Source organism: Electrophorus electricus, chromosome 1 (assembly GCF_041902795.1).
Source record: "Electrophorus electricus isolate QZ-2024a chromosome 1, ASM4190279v1, whole genome shotgun sequence".
NCBI lineage: Eukaryota > Metazoa > Chordata > Actinopteri > Gymnotiformes > Gymnotidae > Electrophorus > Electrophorus electricus.
Window position 1 is genome coordinate 32,776,621 of NC_137497.1, and position 16,684 is coordinate 32,793,304.

The following is a 16,684-nucleotide window of genomic DNA, read 5'->3' on the forward strand; positions in this document are numbered from 1 at the left end:
ACTTAGTATGCGGACATAGCTACCACAGTGAGCACACATCTGAGTAAATTCATGTTTCTACATTTTTGTAAGTATTTAGCAAAATTGAGCAGTAATGTTTTAGTATTTTTCCACCATGTGTGCAATAAAACATGAAATGAAATTGGACTGAACCGTGAATTTTTCACTATGAATCCAGGTTTACTTTGCTGTGCAAAAATGATGCACCTCTGAGAGCAAAGGGGGCTGCCCTCAGCCTGATAGCTACAGTACAAGCAGTAGGAAGCATTTTCTGCCCCCTTGTGAAGAATGTATGAACTACACTCAGCCTAAAGCATACATTAGAAATACAAAGTTGCATTACTCTGCAAAATTACACCTACGTTTTCATTGAAATTCCCAAAATGATCTCTGCAACCTTAAACTGGTGTCTTTTTTTCTCCATTGTACCTCAAAATCTCCAAGAACAAGAATATTGAAATTATATGTAGTATTTACCTTTATTGTGGACATATAAAGCTGTACACATATGTGTTACACGGAGTGGGTAAAAAGAGGAAGCGTTTCAAATTAACCCAGAATCTTACAAGGCCCATATGTATAATAAACAAAATTATTATTATAATAAAAATAATTATTAAGTAATTAATTTGGGACACAAGAGACTGACTTGTAACCTTTTCAGAAATACTTTCATATCATTTTTTTTCCATCTGTACTTTTAAACATTTTGCTCTTCATGCTGTTTTCCCAGGTCACTTCAAAAGATGAAACCATCTTCCCCAGTTAGTCTGAGTCAATTCACAACTAAACAGTAATAAATGTCAACCCATCTTCCTCAGAGATAATATGAGTCAATTCACATTTGAACAATCATAAAGGTGAAACCATCTTCCCCACTAATAGCCTGAGCCAGTTCAGAAATGAACAATCATAGTTGAAAAAAGTGGGAATAAACAAAACCATGAAGGTATCGAGGCATAAAAGCAGTTTGCTAAATGAAACAAGATGGGGCATAACCACTTTATCATAACTGCTTGCATAAAAAACCCTTGCTTTTCTCTAGTTAGTCTGCTGAATTTGTCATTTCTTCTTCTGCTCCTGGTAATGAGTTTTCCTGTGTGTGTAGTTCTCAGGTTCTTCCCATCCAAATGTCATTGCGTACTGCAGTCCCGGAGACCTCATGGTCTTGGAGCCTGCACTTACAGTTTACATTTGGCACTCACTCTTATCCAGAGAGACTTACATATTTACCAGTATGATGATGCATGTGCTGACTGGGAAATGAATCCATGACCATGATGTTATTAGCTTATTGCTCTACCTGTTCTATCCATGTCCTGGCTAATTTGCTGTTTTCTCTGCTTAATAATTCATGACTAAAATAGCTGGATGGAAACGACTGGATACCATGCAGGTGTGTTGTTTGCCAAGAATAAAGAAAGACTTTTTTTTTTTAATATAAATCTCCTTTAGTTCACCTGATAGAGCATGTAGAGTAACTGTGAAAAGGTATAGTAAATAACATTAAAAGCTTTTATGGGTTTTACTTTTCAGGACAGTAAGGATGAAGATTATTCTATGTAAAACGAAACAAAACGAAAACAAAGCAGCAGGTCAACTTCTTCCCCAGAGTTCTGGGTGGCTCTGTGGTGAAACCACATCACTTCTTATGGATGGTGATCTTGGCTGGCAGAATAGCCATGGGTGTGCTCTGCAGGCCTGGGCCAAAAAGAGGGAAGATCTTCCCTGTGAACTTGTCAGTGTAGGTGCAGAGGTGCCTTCCGGTGCTTGCGTCCCAGAAGGATACTTCCTCCTTCTCCATGTTCAGTTTCACCCTGATGGTGTCCGGCCTCCTCTCCACGGTCAGCTCCGTGCGAGGTGTGGTCAGCGCACTGTACATGCCTTTGCTCAGCCCAATGCTCCACACCCCTCCCGACGTGGTCACCGTGAACTTGCGCTTTCGGGTAATCGACTCCCTGCAAACTCCGAGGATCCACTTGGGATTGTCACCTACGTGCACGTCCCAGCGGTGGTGGCCAGACGTGAAGCCATGTGAACCCAGGACAAAGACGCAGGGGTCGAAGCGTTCGGGGTTGTCCGGGAAGGACTGCCTCTCCGGGCTCTCTTTCACACTGGCGTAGTCGGGGGATATGTACAGCCAGGGTGAAACAGTGTTGGGGTCCATTAACACTGGGACTGTGGAGAAGAGGGATCTTAGACTGTGAAGTTTAACCATGATTCACAAAGCCTTAAACCGAGCTTTTCTTTCTACATGTAAATTTATAGCTTTGATGTTCTAACCTGACCTGGCCATATTTTCTACATGAAAACAACAGTTCAATACCCAAAGCTAGCATGAATTGCCTTTCTGCATTTCACAAAATTTGCACAATTTGTGTATGTGACCACAATCACTAAAATACTCATTTTAATGTAACATACATTTATAATTGATCACATAATACCAAAGGCCTCAAGAATGATGAAACTTTAAAAGGAACTACAGTAGCCCCAGAGATCCACTGACCTAAAGAACTTTAGTCAGCATATGAGATGTAACTATGCCATCTCTAAATTACATCAGACAAGATTTTCCACTTTGAAATCACTAACTTCTCACAGCATATTACATAATAATAATGAATAAAGCAGATACCATATATTTGGAAGTAGATTTTGGGACAAACACTGACTTATACTACCACCAAACTACTAAATACGACAAACTGCATTTAAGCACTGTTCCAAGCAAGAACTAACCAGACCGGTTTTCCAGATTGTCAGTCTGTCATTATACACTAACGTCTCTCGTGATAGTATGCAAGTGCTAGAATTCATACCTTTAAATATGAATGCACTGTACCACTCAATTAACAAAAAACAACAAATATGAAAACTTCCATATAGCAGATTATGTTTTTATGTGTTTTGACCATATTTAAGTAGCATATAGAAGTTTTCATATTTGTCACCAATTTTATCATCATCTGTTCAGCACAGGTGACTGTCACCAGTTCTTCTTGTTTTTTTAAAAGTTGCTTTCTGGGGCAAAAACAGGAACTTACAACACTTGATATGAGCTCGTATATTCTCCCAGACTTTGTACCCCAGACCTCCAACATGAGAGGCCATGTCAATGAGGGCACCAGGAACCTTCTGGGGGTCCTCAGCTGTCCACTGTGCCCTAGGGTACATTGAGACAGCATGAACAATGGTCTCTGTTACCCATGGTGTTATCCATGCATAAGAATCTCTGTTATTTCTGTGTGAGGAAGGATAAGTTCATAGCTTACCTGCGTTTAAGAGTCTGGAAGTTCTGGAGAAAGAAAAAAAATTGAATTCAGTAAGCAGTGAGCTGAAAATAATTCTGTATAGCAATAGTCACTCAAAACAGTATGCACTGCTCTCTACAAACACGACCCGTTTCCTAAAAGCATCGTAATGTTAAGATCATCTTAAATGAGAGAGAAGGGTATTCAGAGTGATACTTGCTCTACCATTCAGTCCTGGTCTTTGTGTTATGATGCTTCCAGGAAACCTGGCTCTGGATGTCCCTTTTATAGAGGGGAAGCCAATACCTGCAGGAAAGTCAGATCCTCTGCTCCCATCTCTCTCTTCACTGACTGAATCAGGTCAGAGAGGGAGGTGATTTCGCGAGCTATGCTGTCAATTTTCTCCTTCATCAACTGCTTCTTCTGCTCTTCTTCTTTCTTCAGGGCTTGAATTCTCATGGCCTCTTCCTCATTCAGGATCTGATGAAGTCTCTCAAATTCCTGTTTGATTTGCCTCTCTGCCTCCTCAGACTGGGTCTGAGGTACAGAGGTAGTGAGACAACAGACAACAGACTGTACTCATGCACAGAGCACAGGTTAGTGCCCACAACTAGAATTAACATTAATAGTTGGACCTTGAAACCAGAGTTGGTAAAGGTTGAGAGTGAACATAAATTACCTGAATAAAAGTGACTGTGTCACCATATCGTCTCTTCATTCTCCTAAAATACTCCAATTTTTCACATAGAATGGAGATTTTGATATTGAGTTCCTCCTATAACAAAACAATATCTGCTTTGAATACTACAGTATATGGCACTGAAAAATAAAGTTGTGCAAGAAAAGTTAAGGTAACGATTCCTGGGCCTTGAGCATTTTAAGAGCTGAATTCCATTGTCAACAAAATCCTGGTCAGTTCTGACTAAAGGCAGGCTGGCTAAGCGACAAGGAAATGTATGTTACAACTTATGTTCTGTTACAGAACCATATAGGGCTATGGACCTTCCAGTTACCTTACAGAACGGAACTCCCCGGTCCAAAGGTAAAAAATCATGGCCACTGTGCAGAATCACACACTCAACACATATAGGAGTCTCGTCTTTAATGCAGAACAATTGCATCTCTCGCTGGTGTAGTCCGCAGAGAACTTCGGCACCTCCGGGAATTCGCCAACCTTTCTCCTTCTGGTAGGACTCACAAGTGTTCTTCAGCGCCCGATTTGGTATCGGCTGCTCCCCATCACAGCACTTTCGACATACGGGACACTCCTTCGTGGATTTATGCTTCCAGCTGGCCTCCAGACATTCACGGCAAAAACTGTGACTACACGAGAGTAACACGGGGTCTCGGAAAAGCTCCTTACACACAGGACAGGTCAGGTCTGTCTCCAGAAGAGACGGTCTGTCGGTGATATCTTCGTCGGACATGTTCACAGCCATGTTGTTTCCAGCGGCGCGCGCGTTGCTTTCACTTTTCCGGGTTGTCCGTTGTAACTGCTCGCGAATATGTTTTCGTTTTGTTTCGCTCACATCCACTCCCGAGGGGTTGAGTGGCACCCAAAACCGAAAAAACAAGAGGGTTTTTTTTAACGATTGTAATGGAACAGTATGCGACTTCCTCGTTTGGGCTTCTCCGTGTCAAACTTCTTCCTGAAACCTTGCTGTGTCTGTCAAAACTGGAGTCGCAGCGCAGATCGATGCATGACAAGCTGTTCTGCGATGTTCAGTGGGCGGGAGGTTCAAGGGACCAATTGATCACTATCGAAAGTAAAGTTTTCTCTGTTTGGATCAAACACTGCGACAATTTCATTTTTATAGTATTACAAAGAAGCAGCTTGTTTTTTTACGAAGTATAATAATAATAATATATTATTATTATTATTATTATTATTACTATTATTATTATTATTATTATTATTATTATTATTATTATTATTATTATGTACGAATAACTGGTTTGTGCAGTTTTGGAAAACGCATTCCATGATAGGCCATTTTGCCTTCCACTCTGCACAGAATGAAGGACACTTCAGACGTGTCGACTTAATACTAGAGTAGAATTCGTATGGTTAGTCTACTATGCATTATAGTAGACTATATCTACGATGCACTTTTGCTAAAGGCTAATAGATTATCCTACGGGTATTCGATTCACTACATTTTCGAATATAGCTCAAATTACATAAAGACGAGATGCCACGTGATCTATTTGTCACTTATCACCATGTGGAAGGTTATAAATGCAATAAGACAGTTACTGGCTTCATTTATTGGCCAATGTTGCATAATTATAATAGTGAAAGTTTAATATAATATTCCTCTCATGGAATTCCTCTGAGCAAAAATAAATTGGTTGGAGAGAGAAAAACATGTACAAAAATCTATTAACACGCTTTGTCCTTGGCAATAATTGGAAGGCTTTGCATAATAAAGTTTCGATTTTTGTCTAAGCTCAAATATAAGCACCTTGTGTACATTGGACATTATTGGAACATTAATGTGATCCAGGATTTAAGGTAAGATTGGACCAAAATAAACAGCAGAAGTAGTTTCAGTTTAAAGAGATGGATAGTCATCTCTATGCAGTATGTTGCAGGATGTATGATGTTCAAGTGCAGTTTTGCTTCTGAAAGGAACTTTATTAGACTATATGGCACTGTGGGCAGGGACTGGGACATTTTACAACAAAAGGTCTTACATGCAAAGGTATTTTAGAATAAAAGGCCTTAGCTGTGCCTATAGCCTTAGCTCACAGTGGGTTGCCATTGTGTCTCCTAGCAGGACAATGATCCTCAGCATTTTTCTAGACCCATGCAAAAATAGCTTGCTTTTGCAATAAATATCTGAATCCATTGAAATAAATCCTACTGAAAACCTGCAGAATGAGTTGAACAGCAGACTTCGTAAATAGTGAGGCGCATGGAAATCCATTAAGTGAAATCCATGATACCTCATCAAGTGCAATGGAAGGCTTTGCTATTTTACTGGTAACTGCACAAACTCCACCATTCAGTGAACAAAAAGTCGCAACATATATTTTTTTGATGAATGAATTATTTAATTAACGTGATCGGTTTATAAATACGCTATGCACAGTAATCATCCACAGTAATAATTGATGGTGATAGTAATTCTAGAGGTCACTGTATAAGGGCTTTAAACATGAATTGGAATCGATTGACCAAATGTACTGGGATGACGTATTGCATCTGTGCACATTTAGGCTCACAGCTATAAAGTGTATTAATGTAGTAATTCCTTAAATCTAATTTTATTTTACAGTGAGCGTTGGAGATTTTATGGCATGGTGGGCTTTCTAAAGGCTTCAGTCAGACAATGCAACGCTGATCGTTACCAGCAGAGTGCAATACAGGGAATCCTCTGAGGGCTTTGTGCGCAGTAACCATCTGTGAGGTACACAGATGCTTTTAGGGACTGACAAAACCAACACTACTGATACCTCTGTACTGACGATTCTGTGTTGTCTGGGACTTTCAGTGCATGTTCGGAAAACTATGACTGCGCATACCGTTTTATTTTCGTGTACGCTTTGACCGTTATTCTTATTTATAATGAAATGCATTGGCTCTACAAATTTTTCCCGAATGTGCATGAGGGAAAGCTATACAACACTTAACTAGCTAGCTAGCTAGCCAGCTTGCTAACAAGTCGGAGGTGGAGATTTTAAAGGCCGCCCGTCCTGTGCTGTCTGGACCCGTTCACTGGTTTTCCCTACCAGGGAATTTGATTGATCCACAATCAAAACAGTAGTCAGATATTTAGGAAGCTGCCTGCCTGCCTGTCTGTCTGTCTAGCTAGATTACTTCTTAAATGGATATCACAGATCCGTAAGATTTGTAACTATTTTTCCCTCCATTGTGTATTTTCACTTATGAAGAATGAAGATAAGGATTTGGGGATCCGTAAGTAGATTAACGGAAACGTTTGTTCATCCTGCGATGTGGCTAGCTGATAATAAGACTGTGCGGCGTTATCTTGTATCGCTGGAACGAGCTAAGCAGTTAGCTATAGGTAACCTAGGTTAACAAGCCTACTAATTCAGCTTGATTTATTTAATAGCTATAGCTAAATAATTGGGCTTTGGATGTCGTTAATATTGTATTCTTATCTTTTGTGTTGATTAGCTATTTTACGAATATGGTTGGTATCTGACTCGAATGTAGCTTATTTGAGCTAGCTAGTTAGATAGGTAACCTAGGTTAGCTAGAGCTATCTAACTTGCCCAGCTAGTTGGACAACAACATCTAAACTAGCGCTGTTATTGCCAAGGCCACCTAGTTTACCTAACTGAGATAGGTGGGTGGCGACAGAAAACGCAAGGGTCGCCTATTCTAGATATATCGACCTTGTCCCTGTCTCTCAGATGCTGTTGTCACAGTTATTAGTGCAATATCAACATTGATTGAGTAAAACCCAGTTATTTGCTCTGACTGAGTTATTTAGTTATAAAGTAGCTCACTTGTTATTCGTATTTCACTACATCTGACGGATTGACAGTGGCTAGTTAGCAGCTATATGTTTTGACTTGGAGAATAACAAAATAATTACTTTGCCTTTTGCAATGTAGAGCCTAACTATTTGTGCTACATTACTCTGTCACAAGGCCCCCAGGCTGTGAGCGAGTAAGACCTCCAACTGTCATGGCTTCCCTCAACCACCCCTGGGTGGGGGAGAGAATGAGTCCCGTTGTTCAGGCCAGGCTGCTGCTGTTGATGGCAGTTGTGGCCCCTGGTTGTTGGGCAGGGGACTGTAAAGGCCAAAGGCAGGTTCTCAGAGGACCCCCGGGATACGTCACTGATGGCCCGGGAAACTATTCTGTTAATGGGAACTGTGAGTGGCTCATCACAGGTGAGTGTTAAAAGAATCAGGCTGAATGAGCTTGTTTGCTTGGTAATTGTTTTTTCAGAAGACTGTCTTTGATACTGCACATGACATGATATTGTTGTTAGTGTAATATTTAAGCATGTAAAGCTTGGTTACTATTTTGACTGCAGTATGACACATGATCACTGCGTGCAGGGTGCAGATGTAATTTTAGTGGCTTGGCAAAGTTCCATCCAAGCATGATGGTTTACATGTCTGGTTGTGCCATAACGTCACTAAAGGCATTCCATTCTGTCCACTGCAAAATTCTCTTCCTTCAGCTCCCACCAGCAATTATCGCATTGTGCTTAACTTCACGTTCATGGAGACAGAGTGCACCTACGATTACCTGTTCGTCTATGATGGAGAATCCTATCAGAGCCCCCTGCTAGCTAGTCTTAGCGGCACTACACTGCCCCAGCCAATAGAGGCCAAGTCAGGCAAGGTAAGTTTAAAATGAAGCGAACAGATAAATCGTCAATACAATGAGTCTGCCCTGACCTTTCTAACCAGCGTTTGAGATATGGGAAAATGCAGAACATGCTATCTGTTGAAAAGATTTGTGTTAGGATTGTATTTGTATTCCTTCTCTTCTTGCCGTTTGGCTCTAGAAAATCAATGCTCATATCTGACTGACCGAGTGTCATACCTCTTCTTTATTTTTGCCTGGTAGGGTTTCGTATACCCTCAAAACACCACATTCAAGGGTAATGACACGAGATTACCGGTCAGGCATAGCTCTGAACTGTGCTACTGTCTCTCAGCTCCCAGGGGATGAAAATGATGATTTGTAATTGTATTTGAATATTAGAAAGCCAAAACAAACAAACAAACGAAAAACATTCCTCCAGGTACTAGTTTCTAGAGTCTCAAAGCCGCAGACAGCCTTGTGCATTTTTGGAAGTCTTGTCTGATCACTGGTGCAGCGAGAATCAGTGAGTCTGCTGCTTGATTTGAGATCAGTTCACCTGGTGAAGAGTGTCATCTGGCCATAGCCATTTGACCTCCAAATTCTGTGATTCACCATGGGGTTCATGTTAGGTTTAACATGCTGCCTGGCATTACTTTGCTCTCAGAGTTGTTTACCCATTTCAAAATTTATTCCCTCTGCTTTGTTAAATAGTAACTAATCCTAAATGTTTGGTGTTAATGAATAAGTTAATCACGTTTTGTTCTCTTTTGTGAACTTTCCTATTAAGCCTAAAGTACACAACATTGTGTGTTAATGGAGTATCCTTAGCTTGGCACAGTTTGCTCTGCCAGACATTTAGCAGTCAGCCATCTTTAATGTCCTGTTAATGATTCAAAGGTCCATGAAACGTAACAAACATGATAAAGTTAGAAGTTAAACAAGCAAAAAGCAGGGTTTAGCCATATTAATGAGTGATTCCATTGCAAACATTGCAGGGATGCAGCATTATTAAGTCTAAGATGCACTATAAGTAGAGCATAGTTGATTTCATTTAGCATGACCGATTGAAGAATTCCGCTGTTACCATTAACAGTGGACAACTTCAGAGAACATTCTCCGTTAATTCCCCATGAAGGAACAGAGAAGGTGGAAAAGCAATAGAAAGGATTGATCATCTTCTTAAGAGGGATATTTGCATTTATGTAGAGGACATGAATGCACAGAGGGCATTATTAATGTTAGTCCTCATTTCCAGTTTTACTTTGGGTTCTTTTTGGCTGGTGTGGCTGATTGGCCACACTGACCAAGGTGTCATGACCTTGGTAGAGTGTCTGGGAAGGCTGATCTGTAAAGCATTTGTGAGCTGTAGTTATGACACTACTTTTTTTTCAGAGTAGTACACAATTTAATTGTTCTCTGCTTTGCGGGTAGAGATCCCCGGTGGTGTGTTAAAAAGTTTAATTTACATAACTGGGTTTTCTGGGACGGGAAATCGCGAGAAATCTGTGAAATGTCAGAAAAGGTCTCCCTCTCTCCACGCTTCTCCTTCACCTCCTCCCTCTGCTCTGCTCCTCCAGATGCTGCTCCACCTCTTCAGTGACGCCAACTACAACCTGCTTGGTTTCAACGCCACCTACACCTTCTCGCTGTGCCCTGGCGACTGCGGGGGTCACGGGCGCTGTGACTCCGCCTCTTCCCGCTGCCAGTGCCTGCAAGGCTGGGGAGGCCCAGACTGTACCACCCGCCTCTGTTCCACCCTCTGCTCCCAGCATGGCCACTGTGATATGGTGGGTATGGCCCAGAGGAGCTAGACTTTTGCAGGGAAGGGGTATCCATCATTAAACATTTTTTTTCCCCATTATTTCATCTTAATTTTTGCTATAGGTCCTGATGGTTTGAAGTGAGCAGTTTCTCCATTTTACCAATAAGACCAATCTGTTGTGTTGTTATCCATAATAAACGTTTTAATACATTATTACAAAGAATGTAAGTGTGGACATTTATATACAGCATTTAGGGTTTAAAGTTTTTGTACCCTTGCATTTAGGTTTACTGTTTATGCTTATTTTGGAGCACAAACATTCTTCCAGAACCACCCAGCCAATCATTCATTTTTGCAGATGATCCTTTGGTGTTCTTGAATTTTTGTTTATTCATGACTTTATATCCTCGCATGAGGATCTCATGATTTTCTCTCTTTCATGTCATTACACAGATTTTTCAGAATATTTGATTAAGTTATTTTAACGTCACTGGGTCACTGCAAGGGTCTCAAGCTTACTTGTAAATCAGGGGTTCATAGTTGTCCTGGGGGCCCGCTGCCCTGTTCAGCTCCCTGCTCTCAACACAGCTGATTCACAGTAGCTTATCAGCTGGTTATCCAGATGTTTGTGAGCTGGGTGTGGTGTTTTAGGACAGAGGGAGCCGAAGCAGTGCAGGACTGTGGGCCCCCAGGACTGAGCTTCAGGACCCCTGATCGTCTGTTCAACTGCTGTGAACAATATATTTGTATTTCATATCAGATGAATGTTAATTCTGAGTCACTATCAGCTCTCTGTCTCTGTCTCTGTCTCTCTCTCTGTCCCCCACCCCCGTCCCTCGCTCTGTTGCTCCTCCCTCTCTCTTGCTCTCTCTTTCAATCTCTCTCTTTCGCTCTCTCTCAGAGGGGAGAGCACTGCCTCTGCAATGCAGGCTTTGTAGGGCATACTTGTCAGCTGGGTGTCCATGACAGTGAGGGTGTGGGTCAGTGGTGGGAGTTAAGTAGGGGGGAAGAGAAGGCCTCCCCTCGCACGGCCTCCGCTGGACTCTACCTCTCCTCCACCGGGGCCTTCTACATGTTCGGAGGTGAGCTTGACCAACACCGTGGAAGTGGATCTGGATTGGACAGAAAATGACACTTGTATGATTGCACAGCTTTTAAGTTCTTCAGGGCTGTGCTGGATTTCGCAAGTATGGTCCTATCGCTGGGATTTGCAGTGGCTGGTTAGTACGGTCCCACCAGTGGAATTTGAATGCAGCTTTAGAGTGTTTAATTTTGAACGCTGAATTTAATTCTACACGTTCATCAAATGTCTGCTAATCTGTATCGCCCAAAATATAAGGCATTTTCCTAAGTGTTGCTTAAGAAGCTAAAACCTAACACGTCTAACAGTGCAGCTGCGTGTGTACAACGTGTGTTTTAGCTCCAGGGCTATGTTAGAAGCACACACACAAACATTCTTACAATATTTTACAGTCGTTATTCACAAAACAAAGGTTTTGTGATGGACTTCCATTTAAAATGGCATTATTGGCATTTTGTGTCATACAAAAGAGTAATCAGATTTGTCTGGATTAAATTTTTTTTTCCACATTTCATGCTGTCATATTTTGTTTTTGTTTTTTTTTCTTTTTGAGCATAATCTGGAAATTGGAGATAAAAGATCTAGATGTGCACAGTATAGGAAAAAGCTCCACATTTAATATCCAGTTGTGAAGGTCCACCAGTATGATAATATCAAGAGCTCAGCACACACCTGAGGATGGCTAGAATGGAGAGATTACAGTACAACTTCATCAGAGCACATCCAGAGATTGCCAGAAAGCATCCAAGTGACCCAGTTAAAATGTGGGATAAGGTTTTATGGTCATGCCAGACAAAAAAACCCCCAAAACTTGTTTTTTGACTAAAGTTCAAAATGTTATCTGTGGTGGAAACCTAACACTGCCCACTCCTCCACAAACACCGTCCCATCAGTGAGGTATGGGGGCGGCAGCACTGTGTTGTGGGAATGCTTTCCTTGGAAGGATGGATGGACAGTGTAAAATACAAGGAGATTAGATAGTGCAGCCTATCTTAACCTGTTCATAAACCAGTGAAAGGTGGGCCAATTGATAACTGTTGTAAAGTGTCCTTGGAAAATGAGTGAACATTTTGTTTTGCTTTAACATGTAAGGAAATCCATATTTAGGCTTTGAAGTTTTTGGAGATTTCTGGATCAGTCGGGTAATATTACTCAATGGGTCTTTTGTTTCAGGTTTTGACTTGAACACAGCGCTGGGTGACCTAGTGATGTACAACTTTTCAACCAATCAGTGGGAGAACTTGCTACATTCTACTGCTCCTGTAAGACCTTAATAACTTAACATTTTCCGTGAACGTTTCTTTTTCTCAGGCCCTACATTTGTTTGCATTGTTAATTTGTTACGTTTTCTCTGTCTCATCTTAAAAGGCGGCGAGACATTCTCACACAGCTGTTGAATGGCAGGGTAACATGGTCATCTATGGTGGCGAGCTTGCTAACCACTCATTGGCTAGTGATGTCTGGCTATACCGCCCACAGCAAAATGATTGGCAACAGCTTGGCCAATCAAATGCTGCAAGGGCTCCAAGGCTGGCAAATCATGCAGCTTCTATGGTGGACAACAGTCTTTACGTGTTTGGGGGTGAGTGACAACACAGATGACACTAGTGACACGTAGTTTCATAATGATAATTTATCATGTATAATTTATGTAAACCTGCATTCTGCTTGTTGTGATTGTTTTGTTTGTTACCAGCTGGGTTCAGTGTCAGGCTCATAGACAAGCAGCAGCAGGGGACTGATGTTTTGAGTCCCAGCAGGGCTTTCCTTTTGGACTACCCCACTGCCGACATAGGCTTCCCTCACTGCTACTGTGCATCTCTGTCCACAGGGCGGACAGTGGAGGACATGTTCTCATCCTCCCTGCATCGCTTCCGGCTGATGGACGGCGTGTGGGAGACGGTACAGCCTTACGGGGGGAAAGCTCCGGCAACCGCGGGTCACAGCATGGTGTTCCACGCTCCATCCCGGACCTTGCTGGTGTACGGGGGACACAGGCCTACCACTGCCAGGTACCACAGAGCCACAGGCTCACGGTTCCATAAAAACCCCCAGCACAAACTTGTCTGTAGTAGAGACAGAATGACGTTATGGGGCCTGCGTTTGGAATAGTCTGTGATCCTACAAGTGACTCCCTTCTGGCCATCAGGTTCAGCGTGCGGGTGAACTCCACTGACATGTTCCACGTGGACAAGCGTTTTTGGACGTCCCTCCGCTCCCGTTTTCCTGCCACCGGGCCTCGGGAAAGGGCCTTCCATTCTGCCACAATTATCGGCAATTACATGGTGGTGTATGGTGAGTGCCGCAGGTGCCATTACGGCGCTGTTACAGAGCGGACAACTGGCGTCTCACGAGAATCGACCTGCTGAGTGTGCATGTCTGCCTATCCACACGTGTACGTTGAGTTATCTCATGCGCATGATGGGATTTAAATGTTTAAGTGTTTGGACACGTTTAAATACATCTTTATGTAACGGAAGCATTTTAAAAGTATGAAGGCCGTGAGTAGGGTCGCCTTGCTCTTTTAGGAGGGAATGTGCATATCCATTATGTAGAGGAGAAGTGCTATGATGAAGAGATCTTCTTCTATCATCTGGGCTGCCACCAGTGGGTCTCTGCTGGAGAGGCCGCTAAATACAGTGAGTCCCTGCTGAACAGAAGTCACACAACACAAATCAGCATATTAAAAGAGTCAGCCGTAAAGCGTTTATGAACACCTGGTCTGCACGTAATTAATCGTGTGTGTGTGTGGATGGGGGTGGGGGTGGGGATCGGATGAGGTGGTGCTTGTTAATGAGGTGGTGCTTTCATCTGTCCTCCAATAGGAAGTCACCTCGTCAGAGGCCGCTACTCGCACGTCGCCGCGGTGATGGATGGCCGTGTTCTGCTTGTTGCTGGTGGTTATAGTGGCATTGCCCACGGTGACCTCGTGGCCTATAAAGTTCCGCTGTTTGTCAGCAGTGACCCTGGAGACAGAGTAATTCTGTTTAGTAATTAAAAAAAACAAAAACAATTGACAAAAACAAAAAACAAATAAAAACAAAAACAGTGCATTTTTTGTACATTTACTCCAGCCATTTCATCCTACCTGCAAATGTACCTGAACATTTCCAGCCTAGCTGTAATGATGCTGTAGTATGATAAATAGTTAATCCAGCCTGGAAGTGATGGCTGTGCTGTACTGACTCCATGAGAAGTAAAAAAAGCAATTGACATTATGGCATAAATTATCATTAGTATTGTACAACCATAACTGAACCAGCTCTCACTGCATTTAATGAAAGAATGACATGGCTATTGGTCTGTGTGTGTGTGTGTGTGTGTGTGTGTGTGTGTGTGTGTGTGTGTGTGTGTGTATATGTGTGTATATGTGTGTGTGTGTGTGTGTACGTGTGTGTATGTGTATGTGTGTGTGTATGTGTGTGTGTGTGTGTGTATGTGTGTGTGTGTGTGTATGTGTGTGTGTTTTGGCAGGATGCAGTGTGTGCTGAAGCCCCAGATGAGAGCCAGTGTCTTAGAAACCCTGAATGCAGTTGGTGTGAGGGGCGCTGTCGAGAGTACCAGTCAAGCAACCCGGTACCACTACCTCTGTCCCACTGATTCCTCTAATCAGCTGCTTGTCCACCTCTCTCTTCTTTGTGTGTGTGTGTGTGTGTGTGGGGCTCTCTACCTCTCTTCTCCTCTCTCATTGTTGCTTTGTTTCTTCCAGGTTCCTTATTTACTTTTTGTATTTTTTATGACTTATGGCAAGTGTGTGTGTGTGTGTGTGTGTGTGTGTGTGTGTGTGTGTGTGCGTGCGTGCGTGCGCGTGCACTCCGGCAGTGTGGCAGCACCGGCTGTCTGGGTCTGGCCCGCTTCCTGTCGGACTGCCAGTCGTGCCTGGTGTTTAGTGGGGTGCGCGGCTCCCTCCCCCGTGCCCCCGGCGACTTCGGCTGGTGCGTGCAGAACGACTCCTGTCTGCCGCTCTTAGGTACAATCAGCACAGCAGGCTGCGCCAGCACCAGTCAGTCTCTCCCACAGATCGCCACCTCCATACGCAACCACAGATCTGGGAGCAGATCAGTATTTTATCCCCTGTATACTTTTCTGAGTGGGTAAAATAGTGAATTGCTCAATGTTTTGTGGCTGTGTGATTTCTTGGTGTTCTCTGTAATAGGTAATAGCATAGCATGGGCTTCATAGCTTACTAACGCCCTTCCATTGTCGGAAGTGCATGCAATCTGCTTTGATAGCGCTTCTGAGGTGACTGTCAGTAGTGGTTAGGCCATGTGTTGAACTCTGAACTCTGACCCCTGGCAGAGCGTAGTGCGTGCCGCGTGGACCAGATCTCGGGGGCGTATGGCTGGTGGGGGGAGCGGACGCGTTTCCTCACCTCCCTCCCCCTCTGTCGCACCGAGAACTATGTCCCGGGACTGCACCTGCTCACCTACCAGCACCCCCGCAACCACTCGCAGCCCGACAAGGTACGTCAGGACTCCAGCTCCGGCCCCTTGGGCCTGACCTCTGACTTTTTGTTTTCCCATAGGCCCAGTTCCTCCGGCAGTCTATCTGGACGTCTGGACTGGGACTTTCTGTTTCTCGTCAACCTTCTACATTTACTCAGTTTCACTCTTGTCTTTGTTTCTCTGTCTGTCTGTGTGTTTATCTGTCTCTTCTCTCCATAGGTGTCCATTTTGAGAAGCACCTCCATCACACTCAACCCCTCCACCGAGATGGATGTTACTCTGCAGTTTCGCGGCTTTATCCACCCACTGTGGGGAGCCCCGCCCCCCGCAGCCCCTCCCACAGAAACTGTTGCCATGTGGGCACGAATCCAGAAGCTTCACTTCACTGCTCAGATGGCTGCAGGGCCCAACTCCATGCAGCTGGTGAGGGCAGAGTGACGCCCTTTTCAAATGCAGATATCTATACTGTGGAACTCATGCATATGTATGTCTGAGTTGGTGGAATACTCTATTCTGATTGGTCAATCAAGGCATTTAGGGGTCTATTAGCTCTGCTGTTTGATATTCAGAAATATCTTCCTTACTTAGTTAAGTGTGCCATTAATGGTGTTTTAAACGCTCCAATGGATACAGATGGACATGCTAGGACGCTGGTCAGCTCAGGAGGAGAAGGAGACCCACCTGTTGTCTCGGCCAGATGGTTCTCGCCTGTTCCAGAACCTGACACGGGGGAATCGCTACCTGGTACAGGCCGAGGGCTACCTGAACAGCTCCGCCTCTGGCCAGACCAGCGAGATGGCCCTCACATGGAACCGGACGGCCCTGCCTGGAGGAAGTGTAAGCATGC

General features: G+C 43.4%; 2 protein-coding genes across 3 annotated transcripts in view; one reads left to right on the forward strand and one right to left on the reverse strand.

The window, feature by feature from the left end:
* Positions 1 to 460: 460 nt before the first annotated feature.
* On the reverse strand, positions 461 to 5,602 carry trim35-28 (tripartite motif containing 35-28). Its single transcript, XM_027001169.3, has 6 exons — positions 4,268 to 5,602; positions 3,934 to 4,029; positions 3,561 to 3,791; positions 3,276 to 3,298; positions 3,048 to 3,166; positions 461 to 2,178 (listed from the first exon to the last, which is right to left on the reverse strand). Exons 1-6 carry the CDS (start codon positions 4,691 to 4,693, stop codon positions 1,643 to 1,645), a joined length of 1,431 nt encoding a protein of 476 aa, XP_026856970.1. The 5' UTR covers positions 4,694 to 5,602; the 3' UTR covers positions 461 to 1,642.
* A 1,074-nt stretch (positions 5,603 to 6,676) lies between these two features.
* megf8 (multiple EGF-like-domains 8) overlaps positions 6,677 to 16,684 on the forward strand; it is a 29,441-nt gene continuing 19,433 nt past the window's right edge. For both annotated transcript variants that reach the window (XM_081715568.1, XM_027001168.3), the window contains exons 1-16: positions 6,677 to 7,176; positions 7,878 to 8,122; positions 8,419 to 8,582; positions 10,127 to 10,336; positions 11,213 to 11,393; positions 12,566 to 12,654; positions 12,761 to 12,974; positions 13,224 to 13,404; positions 13,542 to 13,687; positions 13,921 to 14,031; positions 14,218 to 14,369; positions 14,867 to 14,968; positions 15,215 to 15,362; positions 15,692 to 15,855; positions 16,057 to 16,260; positions 16,471 to 16,674. In XM_081715568.1, the coding sequence (XP_081571694.1) occupies positions 7,915 to 8,122; positions 8,419 to 8,582; positions 10,127 to 10,336; positions 11,213 to 11,393; positions 12,566 to 12,654; positions 12,761 to 12,974; positions 13,224 to 13,404; positions 13,542 to 13,687; positions 13,921 to 14,031; positions 14,218 to 14,369; positions 14,867 to 14,968; positions 15,215 to 15,362; positions 15,692 to 15,855; positions 16,057 to 16,260; positions 16,471 to 16,674 (2,478 nt within the window). In that variant the 5' untranslated portion in view covers positions 6,677 to 7,176; positions 7,878 to 7,914. The remainder of the gene's footprint in view (positions 7,177 to 7,877; positions 8,123 to 8,418; positions 8,583 to 10,126; positions 10,337 to 11,212; positions 11,394 to 12,565; positions 12,655 to 12,760; positions 12,975 to 13,223; positions 13,405 to 13,541; positions 13,688 to 13,920; positions 14,032 to 14,217; positions 14,370 to 14,866; positions 14,969 to 15,214; positions 15,363 to 15,691; positions 15,856 to 16,056; positions 16,261 to 16,470; positions 16,675 to 16,684) is intronic.